General features: G+C 60.1%; 1 protein-coding gene across 1 annotated transcript in view; it reads left to right on the plus strand.

Moving 5' to 3' along the window:
* The window catches only part of DHX34 (DExH-box helicase 34), a 28340-nt gene extending 12842 nt beyond the window's left edge, over positions 1 to 15498 (plus strand). Inside the window, exons 6-17 of the mRNA XM_054588656.1 lie at positions 762 to 979; positions 3554 to 3728; positions 5581 to 5774; positions 6406 to 6507; positions 8174 to 8413; positions 8638 to 8811; positions 9198 to 9315; positions 10318 to 10424; positions 12705 to 12992; positions 13749 to 13925; positions 14127 to 14265; positions 14858 to 15498. Coding sequence (XP_054444631.1) covers positions 762 to 979; positions 3554 to 3728; positions 5581 to 5774; positions 6406 to 6507; positions 8174 to 8413; positions 8638 to 8811; positions 9198 to 9315; positions 10318 to 10424; positions 12705 to 12992; positions 13749 to 13925; positions 14127 to 14265; positions 14858 to 14991 — 2066 coding nt within the window. The 3' untranslated portion in view covers positions 14992 to 15498. The remainder of the gene's footprint in view (positions 1 to 761; positions 980 to 3553; positions 3729 to 5580; positions 5775 to 6405; positions 6508 to 8173; positions 8414 to 8637; positions 8812 to 9197; positions 9316 to 10317; positions 10425 to 12704; positions 12993 to 13748; positions 13926 to 14126; positions 14266 to 14857) is intronic.
* The last annotated feature ends 1077 nt before the right edge of the window (positions 15499 to 16575 follow it).

A 16575-nucleotide genomic window follows, 5' to 3' on the forward strand; every position in this document is an offset into this window, starting at 1 on the left:
AGCGCGGACGCTCCCTAAGCGTCAGCAGTTACCTCGCAGCGTTGAACCTGGATGCCTGTGATAAAACATTCCACAACTTTATGTACCATTAAGAAGATTTTAAAATGCTGTCCTTTAAACATGGACATGCCATTGGTTTTATTTTATTTTTTAAAGACTTTATTTATTTTTAGAAAGGGAAAGGGAGAAACATCAATGTGTGGCTGCCTCTCGCGTGCCCCCTACTGGGGGGCCTGTACAACCCAGGCGCGTGCCCTGACTGGGAATCCAACCGGCAACCCTTTGTTCGCAGGCTGGCACTCAATTCCCTGAGCCATAGTAGCCTGGGATGGACATGCCATTGATTTGAAAGTACATCAGAGACAATACTGTATGAGAACAGGTTGGTCTCAGTGCGGATGAAATACGGTGTCTGTTCAGCCCCCCGAGAACAGGAACCTCGTTTTGTCCACAGCTGTGTCCCGAGGGCCGAGTCCAGTGCCCGACACACAGTAGGTTCTTCATGTTTGTCAGATGTCTGAACACCTGACTATATCAGCAGAGGCTCGCGAAGATAAGGGGGAAGATGTGTGGATGAGGAAATGAAAGATTCCATGAACAGAACGTCAGGGCCAGGCCAGAACGAGCAGTGGGCCGGTGTCCATGGGATGAGGGAGTCGGTGTGGTGCTGGGGGATGAAGGGCTGGGCGGAGGGCCAGGCGTGGGCAGGGCCCGCGCGGCTGCCGCACGCGGACAGCCACTCCGCCCTCCTCCCCACCCAGGGAAGGTGAAGGAGATGAGCTACGACCCCCAGGCCAAACTGCAGCGGCTGCAGGAGTTCTGGATCAGTCAGGCCAGTGCGGAGCAGCGCAAAGGCCGGGCGGGCCGCACGGGCCCAGGTGTCTGCTTCCGCCTCTACGCCGAATCGGACTACGACGCCTTCGCCCCCTACGCCGTCCCCGAGATTCGGAGGGTAGCCCTGGACGCGCTGGTGCTGCAGGTGAGGCAGGGGCAGGGGGGCACTGCGTCCTGAGGGCTGGTGCCCTGGACGGGGTGGGGACAGGAGGCGTTTAGATGGAACCCGTCCCAGGTTCAGGGCCAGGGAGGGCGGGGCTGGACAGGCCGCTGAGGGGCTCTCAGCCCTTCCACATGCCAGATCCTATGTCGAGGGGGGAATTGTTGCCCAAATCCACAGGGTCACGGGAAGAACCCTGTGACTCAGTCAGGATGCTTTCAGCTGTCACAGAAAACCAGTCAAGAAGTGGCTTTTACAATAAAACCAGGGCTTCTCTATACATGTGATATCACAGCTCACATCTCCATCGTTAGTTTTGCTTAGATTAGAGGAGTAGACCCGCTCCCATGACAGGCAGCCCAACGAAACTGTCGTTCCCAGGTTGGCAGGCAGTTTCCTTTATTCAGGGGCCCAGGCCCCTTCCCTCTCATGGCTCCTTCATGTCCCTGGGCCTCTTCATCATCGTCAGCTGTGCAGCGGGGTGGGCGCATGGGTCTGGGGCTTTAAGGGCCAGGTCCGCAGGTGGCATGCTTCCCTTGCACCTGCCCTGGCCCGAGCTCCGCCCTGGCCACACCTCCCTGCAGTGGAGGCTGGCCGTGCAGTCTCTGCTCAGGAGGGCGGGCAGAGGAAAGCATGCGCAGGCGCCCGCATGCATGAGTGGCATACAAACCGCTTTCTATGGGTGACACACGCCAATAGTTTCTATTTGTTCGATTTTATATTTTATAAATGCTGGTTGTGATCTACCACATGCAGTTCCTGACCTGCTGTTGGAAAAATGCTGGCTTAAACAAGAAGGGAAAAGTGCCGTTTTATATTTACAAAGAAGGCCTAGACAGGGAGGTCCCATGCTTGGTTATCTGAATGGCTCAGTGACGTCATAAAGGACCCGGGCTTTTCTGTCTTTACAACCTGTTTGTCAGCAGTTCTCTTAATAGTAATGGCACTAACAATAATGACAACACTTCCCTAGTGCTTACTGTGGGCTAGGCTCTATCCTAAGCCTTTTATGTCCATATATAACTTCTTTTTTATTTATTTATTTTTAGAGAGGGGAAGGGAGGGAGAAAGAGCAGGAGAGGAACATCAGTGTGTGGTTGCATCTCGCGCACCCCCTGCTGGGGACCTGGCCTGCAACCCAGGCATGTGTCCTGCACTGGGAATTGAACCTATGACCCTTTGGCTCGCAGGCCGGCGCTCAATCCACTGAGCCACACCAGCCAGGGCTACAATATATAACCTAATCCTCACAAAAACTCTGCGGGGTAGGTAATCTTATTCTGATGTATGGACAAGGAAATGGGTGCGCAGAGAGATTAGGTATCTTGACCCAAGTCACACAGCTGGCAAGTGGCTGAGCTCGGATTCCATCTGTCTGTCAGGCCTCAAGCCTGCCTCTTGAATGCCATCTGGCTTTGACAGCTGTGTGCGTCACTGCCTTCTCCTTCACCACCTAGGGACAGAAGCAGCCAACTGCTCCTCTCTGTGGGTCTCAGTTTTGAGGCCATGGGAACCTTTCCCAGAAGCCCTCTGGCCAATTTTCCAACCTGTCTGGTCGGCAGAACTGGGTCACACGTGTCATGTGTCCACTCTGTGACCTGTAATTGTCCAGAACATGGCATTGCCAGACTGGATCGTAGCACTGATTCCCAGCCCCAGCTACACACTGGAATCACCTGGAGAGCTTAAAAATAAATCCACTCCCACGCCCCAACCCAGACATTTTAATTTAAAGGTATTTTAATGGGCGCTGGGTGATCTCGCAGACAACGTCAGGGTTTGGTGGCTGGCCAAATGTCTGGTGGCCTCCAGATCAGGGCTAGGTGAGCAGGTCCCCTCCCTGGGAGACTTGGGCTGAACCCCTGGGCTCTCTGAGCTTTCTTCTGACTCTCCTAGTCACATGAGTCACCGTGCCAGGCCTGGTGACGGGGGTGTGTTTCGCTTCATTCTCCCCACCACCCGCTACCCCTCTGGCCTCTGAATTAATGGGGATTCTTTGGTTGAAAGTGAAGAGAGAATGGAGAGAAACCCAACTCAAAGTGTTGTAAGCAGGAAAGAGGATTTTATGGATTTGTGTATGCATTGCAGGTGGAGGTCTAGCTTAGGAGCAATTAAGGACTTCTCCATCCGCGGTGGACGGGCTAATCCCCAGGCAATGGAGGAATAACCTTAGCGTCTTTGAGCTTCTGCCCCGGCCCCTCTCAACCAGAGGGGATGCTGGGATTTCTCTGTCCCAGCTCCAGTTTGCAAAGTCCCAGGGAAGGATTCTGAGCGGTCCAGCTCAGGTCGTGTGCTCATTCCTTAGCCAGCTCTTATGGCCGGAGGCTGAGAAACCATGCTTGGTCCAGCTTAGAGCATGCACTCGCTCCACAGCCAGGGTCTGGGGAAAGAGGTGCTGGCCAGACAGACAGGCAGACAGTGGCCGTCCTCCCCCGCCCCTGTACAGTGGGCCTCGACACTGGGGTTTTAAAATGGCGCGAGTTTGTGACCTGAGCCCTCGCAGGGCTCCACAGTGGCTCATGTGTCCTCCATTCCCGGGGGCCTCGGTTCTCATTCCAGATGAAGAGCATGAGCGTGGGAGACCCCAGAACCTTCCCCTTCATTGAGCCCCCGCCACCAGCCAGCCTGGAGACGGCCATCCACTACCTCCGGGACCAGGGGGCCCTGGACAGCTCAGAGGCGCTCACCCCGATCGGGTCCCTGCTGGCCCAGCTGCCTGTGGATGTTGTAATTGGTGAGGACCTGCCCCCCTTGGGGTGACCCACGGGGCACTGGGTGGGTACAGGGCCCTGTTTGCTCTCTGGTGACTTGCGGGCAAGCCTGTTCCTCCTCCAGGCCCTGTCCCTTCATTCACGAGTCCTCTGCGTCAGACTCTGCTCTTGACACCAAGGAGATAGCAGTAAACAAACACGCCTCTGTGCACAGCCTGTTTCCAGCTCTGCCCTGGCACTGCCCTTTGTGGTTGGTCCGAGGGATTTCAGAACCTCTTTCTCTTCCTCATTCTGGTGCCATCCCTGCCCCTCCTGCTGGGCTCCTGACTCAAGCGTTTCATTCTGCCCAATTCTCCTGACTCAAGACATTCTAGCCCCGCCCGCAGTCCCCAGCCTGCAGAAGAGTCCCAGTAGAGCCCGTCCACCCGTGGCGCCATTTCCCAAGGATGACGCTCAACAGAACCTTCGGCCTGTGTTAGTGTCGCTCAAGCCCCTGTCCTTGCACTGCGCTGGGGCTTCGGCGCAGGCAGGAGGCGGAGACCACCGTCTCCGAGGGCTATGAAGCGGCTATTTCCGTTTGTTTCAGCAGGAAACAGGCCTAGAGTCGGGAGAATCAGGTCTGAGAAAATGAACATTCCACGAGCATTTCCCGTGTGCCAACGAAAGGCTCTGTAGACTGTATAGCATTTCCTTCTCACTCAGTGCGGGCACGGCTCCAGGCACCTGTCTTGTGCAGATGAGGAAGCTGAGGCTTGGTGGAGGGGGGGCCTAGGTCTGCGCCCAAGGGAATGGAACACGCCTGCGACAGAGCCTGCATTTGTCAGACTGCTACGTGTGCTAGGCACGTCATCTGTCATCTCCTGCAGAGTAGAAGTGAGTGCCGCTCGCTGTCCATGAGGAAATGAGGCTCAGAGAAAGGCTGCGACTCACTCCCCCGGGTCCTGCAGCAGGCGGAGCTGGGAGGCGCTCCCCAGGTCATCCCTGGGACACCGTTGGTCCCGGGTCCTGCGGGCAGTAGACACAGGTGACCCAGTGCTGGGCGGTTCTGGACCCAGATGGATCAGTCACTGGCCAGGCACAGAGAGCAATTCACAGGGCGAAACGCGGCTCATCCTCACAGCAGGTGGATGCCATTGTCACCCCGTCACAGGTGGGGAAAGAGGCGTGGAGGGACAGGGGACTTGTCTGAGGTGACGGAGCTAGGGGGCCTGGGACAGACTTGTTTTACTGCCCGCCTTACATCATGAGGCTAGATGTGTAACAGGAACTTTCTGGAAAGGCAGTCAGTGGGACCCGTGGGGATGAGTCAGACTCGATGCCACTGACCTCAGAGCAGGCAGGAGCAGCCTGAGCATCGGGAAGTGTGTTTTCACCATGCTGTCATACTGTTCCTCCCGCTTTCCTTCCTCCTCCCTGTGCCTCGCTGTCCCCCTGCCTCCTCCTCCCTCCCCTCCCCACCCTCCTCTCCATCTTCCCCTGCCTCTCCATTTTGAAGCACATAAAGGTGGCAGGGCAAGATTCAGGCTGAGATCGGTGCCAGAGTGAGCGCCTGCTGTGTGCCAGGCAGGCTGGGTTACAGCCTGTGTGGCGTCACGTTCTGAAGGGAGGACAGAGGCCGTGGCAGGGCAAAGTCAGTGCTGGGAAGAAACAAAGCCAGGCACACGGGGAGGGGATGCTGGGGGGGCTGGTAGTGAAGAGAGAAGCAGTAGCCATTGCTTAGCGCCCATCACATGCCTGCCTAAGATGGGGAAACTGAGGCCTTGCCCGAGATCACGTGGCTGGGAAGCGCAGCATGTCCACCTGGCTCCCGAGGCCCGTCGTGGGCGGGATGGAGGGAGGGAGGCGGGGAGGCTCAGCTCGCTGCCCGCCCCCCAGGGAAGATGCTCATCCTGGGCTCCATGTTCCACCTGGCGGAGCCTGTGCTCACCATCGCGGCCGCCCTCAGCGTCCAGTCACCCTTCACCCGCAGCGCCCAGAGCCACCCGGAATGTGCAGCAGCGCGGCGGCCCCTGGAGAGCGACCAGGGTGACCCCTTCACACTCTTCAATGTCTTCAACACCTGGGTGCAGGTGAGGCCGGCGGCGGGGCCACCCCGTCTGTCTGCGTCCTGCACAGGGCCAGGGCCTGCCTGAGGAGGGCCGCCCCCCACCCCGGCCCACGGACTCCAGTGCCCTTGGGACCAGCCCGCGCACAGCTCAGGCTGGAGGGGAGCCTGGGGTTCTAAAGTACCGGTCAAAACCAGTGCCGTCAGGGGGAAGTCCTGACTCCCAGGGTAGCACCTGTTACTCCCAAAACATGTTCCCTGAACCCCCACCCTGGGTCTGACCCTGTGCCGGGCAGTGCCAAGGCCCCAGCCCTTTTGGGGCTCACAGTCCAGTGCAGGAAGCCAGATGCGTCCCTACACAGCAACCACTCAGAATGAGCTGAGGGAGCTGGGAGGGGGTGCCTGACCCAGTGTGGTCTGGGAGGGCTTCCTGTAGGGAGGGGGCAGCAGGGCGGAGACCTGGAAGAAGGAACAAAGCAGGTGCCAGGGAGGGCCTGCAGGTCTCCCACCTGCCTCGCATCCTCCCAGAGGCCGGCGTTCAGACCCGTGCTGCGGCTTCAGACCCGTGCTGCGGCGGTGTGGGTGGGAGGCCAGCCCCTCCCCCTCCCCCGCCCCCGCCGGCCAGGCCCTGACACCTCGGGTCTGCCTCCATGCAGGTGAAATCAGAACGGAGCAGAAACTCACGTAAGTGGTGCCGCCGCCGAGGCATAGAGGAGCATCGGCTGTATGAGATGGCCAACCTGCGGCGCCAGTTCAAGGTGAGGCTCAGGACCTGGGAGTGGGGCAGCCCAGCCCAGGCGGACAGGGAGGCCGGGGTGAGGGGAGGCCGCCCGAGTGCCCCTGGACGCACTCCAGCACACAGCCTCCCTCCTTCTCTAGCAGAGTGAGCAGGGCCCCAGCCTACACCCACCTCCCCACCATCGCTGACCAGGCACGGTGTGGGTGGAAATCCAGGAGGGCTCCCAGGGGGTGGAGTGCAGGGCCAACCTTCCGGGGCCGCCCTCTGGAGCAGGGGCGCGGAGCTGGCTGCGTGAGGGCTGAGCTCTGGGAGGCAGTCTAGGGCCGTGGTTGCACTGAAGCCTAGAGAGGCACCGAATCTAGAGCCAGATAGCCCAACGGCAAATCCCAGCCCTGCCGTTGGCTAGCAGTGCGGCCCAGGGCAAGTGACCGTGCCTCTCCGGGCCCCAGCTCCACCCCTGAAACCGGGGAGGATACTGCGCCGGCTGCCCGCCCGCCCGCCGCACAGAGGCCCTGTGGGGCGTCAGGGAGTCAGCGCTCGCAGAGCCGCAGGCGGTCTCCTGCGAGGGTCCGCCATGGCATTGTTATTATGGGGCCCTGCACCTTGCTTGTGTCGTTAACATTTTGGGGCTGTCTTTCCACTTGAGAACGAGAAGATCTGCTTCATCCTTCTCAGTGGTCACACATGTGCTATGGAATGGAAATAAAATGCAAGTGCCCCTGGGCTGACCCGTCCCCTTTGGTGGCAGATGGGCAGATTAAGGCCCAGAGGGGTCAGTCACCTGACCACGGCCTCCCATACAATTTTAGGGGGTCCCCACGTTGGGGACTAGCAATGTCCTGACCATTTTTGTGTTTTTCAATGTCTATGGCTTCCGAGAGCTGTGGTTCCACCTTCGGTGCGCCCCAGACACCACTCGCGTGTGCGCGCATGTGCGCTCTCTCTCTCACACGCGCACACGCACGCACACACACAGTATTCCTTGTCCTGCATTGGTTGGGGCTCAGTGAGAAGCAGAGGGTCTAACTCAGTAGGGTCATGGGAAGACCGTGCCCAAAGGTGCCACGGGGTGAATGGCTCGCGTCCCTAATGCGCATCTAAATCCCCTAAGTGTCTGTTAAATCCAGGTGCCTGACCCCACCCCCAAGATTCTGGGTCAGTTTTCTGGGGAGGGGCCCAGGGCTTGGCATTTTCACAAGTCTCCGTGTCCCAGATGCTGGGGCTGGTGGGAGGACCACCCTCTGAGACACCCGCAGGGGCCGGGGCAGGTGCAGAGGGGCAGGTTGGAGCCTGACCAGGGCCACGACCTACAGGAGCCCAGGGAAGACCCTGGGTGGGGACCAGAGGCTTCCTCGCTTTCCTCCCTGTCCCCTCCTGTCCACTCCTGTCCCCGGCCCAGGCGTTCACTGGCCAACAGCAGTGGCAGCGCACTTCCATTGGAGCGGTCTCTGTGTCCGCGCTGTTCGCAGTTGCTCTTATCTGACACATTTCAGCCCCCGACAGCTCTAGTGGGGGGGGGGGGTACTGGGGGTGTCCCCATTTTGCATTTGAGAAAAATTGTGGCTCAGAAGGGTGACGTCGCTTGCCAGCAAGTGGCAGGCCCCACACTTGAACCGTGTCTAGGTCCAGAGCCCACCCGCTCGGTCTGTCCTGTGTCCCTCACTTGGGCCCCGTCTGTGCCCCAGGAGCTGTTGAAGGACCACGGGCTGCTGGCCGGGGCACAGGCCCCAGAGCCAGGGGACAGCTACAGCCGGCTGCGGCAGCGCCGGGAGCGCCAGGCGCTGTACCAACTGAAGCGGCAGCACGAGGCGGGTGGGGGGCGCAGGCGCAAGGTGCTGCGGCTGCAAGAGGAGCAGGACGGCGGCTCCAGCGACGAGGACCGCGGCACAGCCTCCCAGGGGGCCGGCGACAGCGTGGACATCCAGGTGGGGCACCACGGGGTGGGCTGGGGCCTGGAGCAGGCAGCGGTGGGGTTGACCGGCGTGAGAACAGGACCCTGTCCTGGGGCCCGAGGGGACACGGCCCTGCCCGCACTTTGGGAGACAGGTGTCTGTGGACAGGACCTGTCTGCAGGTCCTGCAGGACCCCTTGGGCCTCCGGGTCCTAGTGCAAGCCCCTTGGGACCCACCTGCCCCCGTGTGCCTACCAGGATGTGAAGTTTAAGCTGCGGCACAACCTGGAGCAGCTGCAGGCGGCCGCCAGCTCGGCCCAGGCGCTGACCCGGGACCAGATGGTTCTGCTCAAGCTGGTGCTGGGCCGGGGCCTCTACCCGCAGCTCGCCATCCCGGACCCGTTCAACAGCGGCCGCAAGGACTCGGACCAGGTGCGCCTCCTTCCCGCTCCCGGTCCCCACCCGCCTGTGTGTCGTTGTTTGGCACAGCGTCCTGTGCCTGCTCTGTGCTGGGGTCGTGGCCTGGACTGAAACAGCCCTGGCCCTGCCTTCGTGGGGCTCACAGCCCAGACAGGTGACCCGGGGGGGCTGGCGCCGGGGCCGGAGTGGGGAGCCCGGGCTGGGGAACCGCGAGGGGCCTGGGCCAGCCTGGGAGGGCTCAGGCAGGACGCCCTGAAGGAGGGCACTCCTGAGGCTTCTGAGCTGAGCCGTGGAAGAAGGCACCTGGCCAAGGGTGGGGAGGAAAAGCAGTTCAGGCAGCAGGAAGAGCCCGTCTGGGGGGCTCCGTGGTCACCTGGCGCTGCCTCTGGCCTCTGCAGATTTTCCACACGCAGGCCAAGCAGGGCACCGTGCTGCACCCCACCTGCGTCTTCGCCAGCAGCCCCGAGGTGCTGCACACGCGGGAGCCGGAGGCCAGGACCAGCGAGGGGAGCCGAGGTACTGCGAGCGCAAGTGGGAGAAGGGCCCCCTCTGTCCCAGTTCCCGCTCCATTCCTCGCCACCTTTGCCGCGCTGCCGACGTGGTGGGACCTGCAGGCGGAGCGTCTCAGTGCCAGACCCGGCTGGGTGGCCTTGGCGAGGTCACCTCCATGCTAAGCCTCGCTCTCCTTGCGGTGGTGTGGGCGGCCCTCGGCGCGGTGGCCGTTCCCAGGGGGCGAGTTTTGAGCCTGTCATGAGATCCATCCGTGAGATCTGTGAACCCCCTGGCTTCGTCCTGGAAGGCAGAGTCGGGCCGGGATCCGACTGCCTCCTAGTCTGGGCTTAGTAAGAGCCGCCCTGCCGAGCGCCTGTACACGCAGGCCCAGCCGGGCCGGCCTGGGGCGCCCCTCGCAAGGCTTGGGGATGCAAACCATTTTTCTCCCTGTTTGCAAACAAAGGAACATGCTCTATTAATTCAAAAAGATAAGGTTTTAATTTTAAACACCAAAGATAGAATTGGAAACTTCTACTTTTTAATTGCTATAAATTACTAGTCAGCTTACCCTCTTCACATTACATTGTTTTTCTTCTATTTTTTAATTTTGAAAACTTGTATATGTCACCCACTTACGAGCTTCTGTAGCTGTCCGCGTTCACCGTCCTTTCTCTTTCTGCCCCTTTACATTTCCTTCCTTTTTGCTGGAGTATTTTAAATCATATTTCAGACATCATGTCATTTAGTGATAATGACTGTTTTTAGCATTACCACAATGCTATTGTCACTCCTAACAAAATTAACTATTTCTCAGTATCACTGAAGAGCCAAAGTCGTATTCAATGTGACAGAATATTTAAAACTAAGTCACAGACGCTTTATCATTACACACGTGAGCGTGTCCTTCCTATGGACGGGTAAAATGTCGCGGGGAACGGGCAGCCCCCGGGGGATGGATGGGGACAAAGAGTATGAGGGGAGGTCGGTGGGCAGGGTGAGCCTGAGCTGTCCTCTTGGCCTTTTCAGACGACAGGGACAAGATGAGCAGCAGGCACCAGCTCCTCACCTTTGTGTCCCTGCTGGAGACCAACAAGCCGTACCTGGTGAACTGTGTCCGCATCCCCGCTCTCCAGGTGGGTCCCTGCCCAGCCTTCCAACTCCCAGGTGTGATGACTGGGTACCCGGGGCAGGAGGCACAGCTTGGGGCCTGAGGAGTCACCTCCCTGGCTGGCTGCGGGCGTCGGCCGCAGACCCTGGGCAGCTGCTGTCTTTCCGCTCGCGCCTCCCTTTAACAACTCCCCGCCGGGTGCCTGCGGTGCTGAGAACACAGCAGAGAACTAAAGCAGACCTGGTCCGGCCCTCCTGGAGCTGCCATCTAGCAGGGGAGGACAGAAAACGGCAATAAACGTAGGACGGCACTCCACGAGGTGTCCGAGGGTGATGCGTGGTCCAGGAAGTGAAAAAGAATGGGCTATGGAGATTAGGCGGGGTGGGTTGGGGGTGGGCGACAAGGAAGAGTATGGAATAAGGTGATGGGGGGGGGGGGCCTCGTGGAGAAGGTCCGGTTGAGCAAAGAGGTGAAGAGAGGGAGAGAGGGTGCCAAAGGGAACCCTGGGAGAAGAGTCCTGGCGGCAAGTGCAAAGGCCCTGAGGCACGCGCACATCTGGTTCGCGCAGGGAAAAGCTGGAGCAGTAAGTGGGTGAGGGGAAGAATTAGGGGACATGAGGTCAGCGAGACAGTGAGGCTCGCTGCCTCACTGGGTTTGGAGCGGGGCTGGGACAGGGTCTGAGACCGGGTCTGACGAGGGGAGGAAGCGGGGACAGGGACGAGGGAGGGGATGGTGGCAGGATAGGGATGGACGTGTAAGCCAGGGAGGGAGCCGCGACAGCGGCAGCTACCACACCTTGTGCGCTCACCACCTGCCACCCTGCGGCTCTGGGGCTGGCTGCTCACGCCGGAGGTGAAGGCAGGGGTCGGGGGTGGGGACACGCCGCTTGCCTAAGCCATACAGTGAGCAAGTGGCCACGCTGCGGGTGTCCCATTACCAGGACCCCCTCACTTCGACCCCAGGGAATGCCAAGGGAAGGGAGAAACACTCCAGGCTCCCTGAACTCAGGAGATTTTTATTGACACTGTGATTTCCACTGACCCCATGAAAACCAGCTCTTCGCTGCTCGTTATACTCATTCGTTCATTTATTGAGCACTTGCTTTGCACCAGGCACTAAGTACTTGTCTCGTTGCTGGGGGTGTAGTCGTGATCAGAAGCAACAAAATGTGTTCATGGGGCTCACACACGAGTTGGGGAGCCAGACGGTGAACAGAAACACAAATATAAAGGATCGAGCCAGAGGCATGTCCTGTGGGCAGGTGGGGGGCAGAGCCGTGGCCGTGAGCAGGGCCTCAGGGAGGAAGCGGAGACGCTGCCTGCGAGTTCCGTGCCCCCTCCTTCCCTGCTTTGTTCACGATGGAGAGTTTGAGACGGACACAAACGCTGATGGGGTGCTGTTGGACCCTCCTGTTTCATTGTCCAGCCCCCAGAATATGGACCCCTGGCCGGTCCTACCCACCCCCTCCCCCTGCCCCATCTCATCCCTGGGAATTTTCTTCAGCATATTATGGTGGTTTTTAAAGAGAAAAGTTGAAAGACTCACATGGTGAATGCTCATATCCTCCTTTGAGTGACATTGGTCTTTTGCTTGATGACGTATCTGTCCTTATCCACTCACCACCCATTTGAGTAGGTCAGTTTCTTTTTAATTTCTTGATGCATCTCAGAGTAACTTGCTAACCTACTGTCCTTCACCCTTAAACACTTCTGTTGCGCCCATCAGCTGGCATCCAAGCATCGTGTGTATGTTCGAAGGTAAAATGTACATAGAGTGACATGTACAGACGTTAGGGACATCATTTGATGCGGGTTGACAAAGGCGTATGTGCCTATAACCCCCAGCTTGTGAAGGTGTAGACTCTTCCCTCAGCGGTCTGTCCCCAGCCTGGAGCATGACTGACCCCCTTCTTCGAACCTCCTCTCTGTCTCACACTGTGGTCTTCGTTAGCCTGTCTCTCCAAGGAGAATGTCAACTCCGCGGGGGCCGGGGCTCAGTCTGTCTTGTTCACAGTTGTATCTCCAGCACCTGGAAGAGTCCTGGCACAGACTAGGCGTGTGGTAGATGTTGGCTGACGAGGTGGGTGGATGGGTGGGGGGTGGAAGGATATGTTGGATAGACAAGTGGATGGACAGGTAGGTAGGCGGACAGGTGGGGGAACTGATGGATACATTGGGTGCGCAGGTGGATGGGTGGACGGTGGGATGGATGAATGAGTGGGTGGGCAGGAACCCCGCCGGTTGGGCCCCTCTAGGATGGTACCCTGCCCCTCACCCACTGCCTGTTTGCTGCTGCCCCCTTCCAGTCTCTCCTGCTGTTCAGTCGGTCCCTGGACACCAACGGTGACTGCTCCCGCCTGGTGGCCGATGGCTGGCTGGAGCTCCAGTTTGCCGATAGTGAAAGTGCTGTCCGGCTCCTGGCGGCCTCCCTGCGGGTCCGGGCCCAGTGGGAAAGTGCCCTGGACCGGCAGCTGGCCCATCAGGCCCGTCGGCGGGCGCCGCTGGAGGACGAGGAAGACGCGGAGGAGGCTCCGGTCAACCGCCAGGAGGTGGCGGCGCTGAGCAGGGAGCTGCTGCAGTTTGTGGCTTCCAAGGTACCCACCGCCGGGTGCCTGTGCCACCCTTGGCCAGAGGGGGCGTCCGCTGCAGGGATAAGGCTCAGGAAGGCCTGGCTTCTGGGGATTTTAAACCAGGGAGGCAATGACAAACCAAGGTCACACAGCTGGAGAGGGTGGCAGCCGGGATTTGACCCCAGTGCCTGGCTCCAGAAACCACGCTGTCAACCCTGCCGCAGCCATTCAGCAGGTGCTCCTTAGGCAGCTCCGTTTGCATAGGGCGGGTGCCCCTCCCTACAGCGAGGGCGTGTGGAGGAGAGCAGGAGGCTGTAGGGCATTTACTCAGGAGAGCAGACTTGAAACCAATGCCCCCACCTCTTACGTAGGAGTAGAGAATCGATCCTGATTCTACTACGTGTGGCAGATGTAGGGGAGAAGGTTGCAATCCAGGATGGCTTCCTGGAAGAGTGGAGGGATCCAATGAACCAGGGAAAGAGGAACAGGCTGACATGCCGGGGGAAGGTGGGGCAAGGTGGCCAGACTCACAGTCTGGATAGGGTCCCAGAAGTGGCAGGGAGCAGGGGAGGGGCCTGGGAGAGACTGTTGAGATGGGGGATGGGGCGTCAGGCATGTTTTAGACAAGACTCTGGTCATGGGTACCTGAAACCATGTTGTGATTGGCTGAAGCAATCGGCCCCCATAACTGAAAAGTTCAGGGGTGGACTTCAGGCACCGCTGGATCCTGGTGCTCTGACAGTGTCTCCCTGGGTCTAGCTGCTGTCTCTCTTCCCCGAGGTTCCCTACAGCTTCCGGCGGCTCACGGGGCTGGAAGCCCAGAACCTCTATGTGGGACCCCAGACCATCACAACTGCCCCCAGTCTCCCCGGCCTCTTTGGCAGCTCTACCCTCTCCCCCCACCCCACCAAAGGGGGCTACGCAGTCACTGACTTCCTCACCTACAACTGCCTCACGGTGAGCATGGATCCCCCTTGTCCCCTCACGCCCCTGCCCCTGGAGATGGGATCATTGGGAGCCCCCAACCGTGTTTCAGCCTAGTCCAGGGACACAGTTGTGGAACGGGGCGGGCCAGCGCTGCGGGTTCTCGGAAGGGGTCCAGGCAGGCTGCGGGGGCCGGCCCGGGGACAGAGCCCTGACCCGGCCTGCCCGCCGCAGAGCGACGCAGACCTGTACAGCGACTGCCTCCGCGCCTTCTGGACCTGCCCCCACTGCGGCCTGCACATGCCCCTCACGCCCCTGGAGCGCATCGCCCACGAGAACAGCTGCCCCGAGGCCCCGCGGGACGGCCCTGCAGGTAAGGACGTGGCTCGGGGGCATCTGTGCCCGCCTGGCCGTCTGTCCGTCCCGTGGTGGTTCCCTGGCATCAGAGCATTCGCCGGACATTCTGGGGACTGACACTCGCAACCCTCTGGTCCTGGCTGGTGCCACCTACAGGCTTTTGTCACGGAGAACCCAAGCCTGGGTTGGGGAGGGTCTGGAGGGCCACCGCTTTCTCAGTTCCATCTTTCTGTCTCTCTCTTTGGTCTGTCTGTGATCCGCTTCTGTGTTTCTGTCTGTCTCTCTGTCCCTCTGTCCCTCTGTGGCTGTGTCCCTTGTTCTTTTCTGTCCACAGCCGTCACCTTGGCCGTGTCCACTGTGTTGTTAGCCAGGGGGTGATGCAGCGGGGAGACCCCACCCTTGGGCAGTCTCTGTCTCTCCCCCCAGACACAGACTAAAGACTTTCCTCTGTGTGCGTGTATTAGTCAAGAAAGGCTTCCTGGAGTAGGCAGAGCCAGATTTCCCCTAAAGGCCAGGAGAGCCTGAGTCCCTCGGGTGACCTGGATTTGGATGGGGGTGCGAGCCTGCAGGGGAGCGCCCCCCTCAGCCTCCCGTCCACTCTTCCTTAGGGGCTGAGGAAGCCACCCCGGAGCCCCAGCAGAAGACTTCGGCCCTGCAGAGGCCTTATCACTGCGAGGCCTGTCAGAAAGACTTCCTGTTCACGCCCACCGAGGTGCTGCGGCACCGGCGGCAGCACGTGTGAGGGCGGGGCCCTGGGCTACTCCCCGCTTCCTCCCCCATGGGGGAGGGTATGAGCCTGCGCCCGCCCGCCCAGAGGGCAGCAGCGCCCTGTTGGCCCGCCCCATGGTCTCGCTCTCCCGCTGGCCGAGGGGCCCTGGGACACCGATGGCCGAGCAGGGACTTCAGATCTCGAGGCAGGATCTTGGCGCCCCTGCCCTTGCCGGAGTGTGTGCTCACAGCCTCTGCTTTCCCTTGAACGAGGGAGACCCTGCGCTGGCCTGTCCACGTGTGTCACTTTAAGAGGCGGCGAGGAGGGGGTGTCAGTGTCCGCGTGGGACCACGGGCTGCACGACAGGACCCTGCTGTGGGGCCCATGGGCGGTCTCAGCCGCCCCCGCGGGACTCCCGGCCATGCCTCCCTGTCCCTGAGGGGCCTCCTGCCTCGGCCCAGGCGCACCCCTGCGGCAGGTGTCTCCCCTGCCCTGGCAGCCATGCCTGGGCGCCACACTCCTCCTCCGCTGCGCCCTGCCCTTGCCTCCCTCCGTCCGCACTCGCCTCCGAGTGAGCTCATACCGCCCTGGGCTGCCTGCTGACGCCTGGCCGCCGGGCCGCTCCCGGCCCTGACCGCCTGCCCTGAGCCCCCGCCCCCGGCCGGCCGCCTCCTTGGCACCAACGCTCGACACTCAGCATCTCACAGGCGTCTCGGGTGTGACACAAAGCCGCTCGGGCTCCTGGGGGCAGCCCCTTCGCACTGCGCCAGTCTGCAGCTGATGCTCCGTTCTCAGCCATTTGCCATCACGTACTGATCTCTGGCTCTCTCCCCCTGACCCCGTCCCACGACCACCATGTTTGAGCTTTACTTTTGGGGCTTCATGTTCCCCCAAATCTAAGGCCTCTGCCCCAGCTTGGAACAGCGCGGCTCCGTTCCCCTGCTTGGGCCCAAGTGCCCCGTGTCACCCTGGCCTCTCTCTCCTGTCAGCTGCCCCTTTAAAACAGCTCTGGGATCAGACCCCCCGGCCCTGGCCCCCCACGCAGGGACTGGGCCAGCCGCCTCCTCCCCGGGCTCCCAGACGACCGTAGTCCAACTTGGTTGTGCGCCCTTCCATTGCACCTGGTGGAACTCGGCTCCATTCCATGTGCATATGGAAATAGAACATGTGCACTTTCCAAAACGGACTTAGACCTCCCGTGGCTCCGTGACTTGCCCTGAGGGTAATTTGAGGGCTTTCTGAGTCGGCACAGATCCTCTGTGTTCAGTGAGGCTGCAGAGCAGGCCTTTACGTGGCTGCACATTTATTTAACAAGGCCTCTGTGAGCAGACGGTTCACGGAGGGAGAGAGAAATATCCACGTGAGAGACAAAGATCGTTTGCCTCCCGTAAATGCCCTGACCCAGGATCAAACCCAAACCCCAGGTTTGGGCTCTGACTGGGAATCGAACCCCCCAGTGTCTTGGTTATGGGACGACATTCCAACCGATTGAGCCACACCGGCCAGGACCAGACAGTTCACCTTTTGTTCCCACAAACGAAGCCGGAGGTGGAATCACTGGTCCAAGGGAAGGTGAGTTTGTGCAGGTCATTTGATAGGTTCGCCCAAATGTCCTTC

This window comes from Pteronotus mesoamericanus, unplaced genomic scaffold (genome assembly GCF_021234165.1).
Source record: "Pteronotus mesoamericanus isolate MK-2021 breed Mesoamerican mustached bat unplaced genomic scaffold, CSHL_Meso_final scaffold_137, whole genome shotgun sequence".
Lineage (NCBI taxonomy): Eukaryota > Metazoa > Chordata > Mammalia > Chiroptera > Mormoopidae > Pteronotus > Pteronotus mesoamericanus.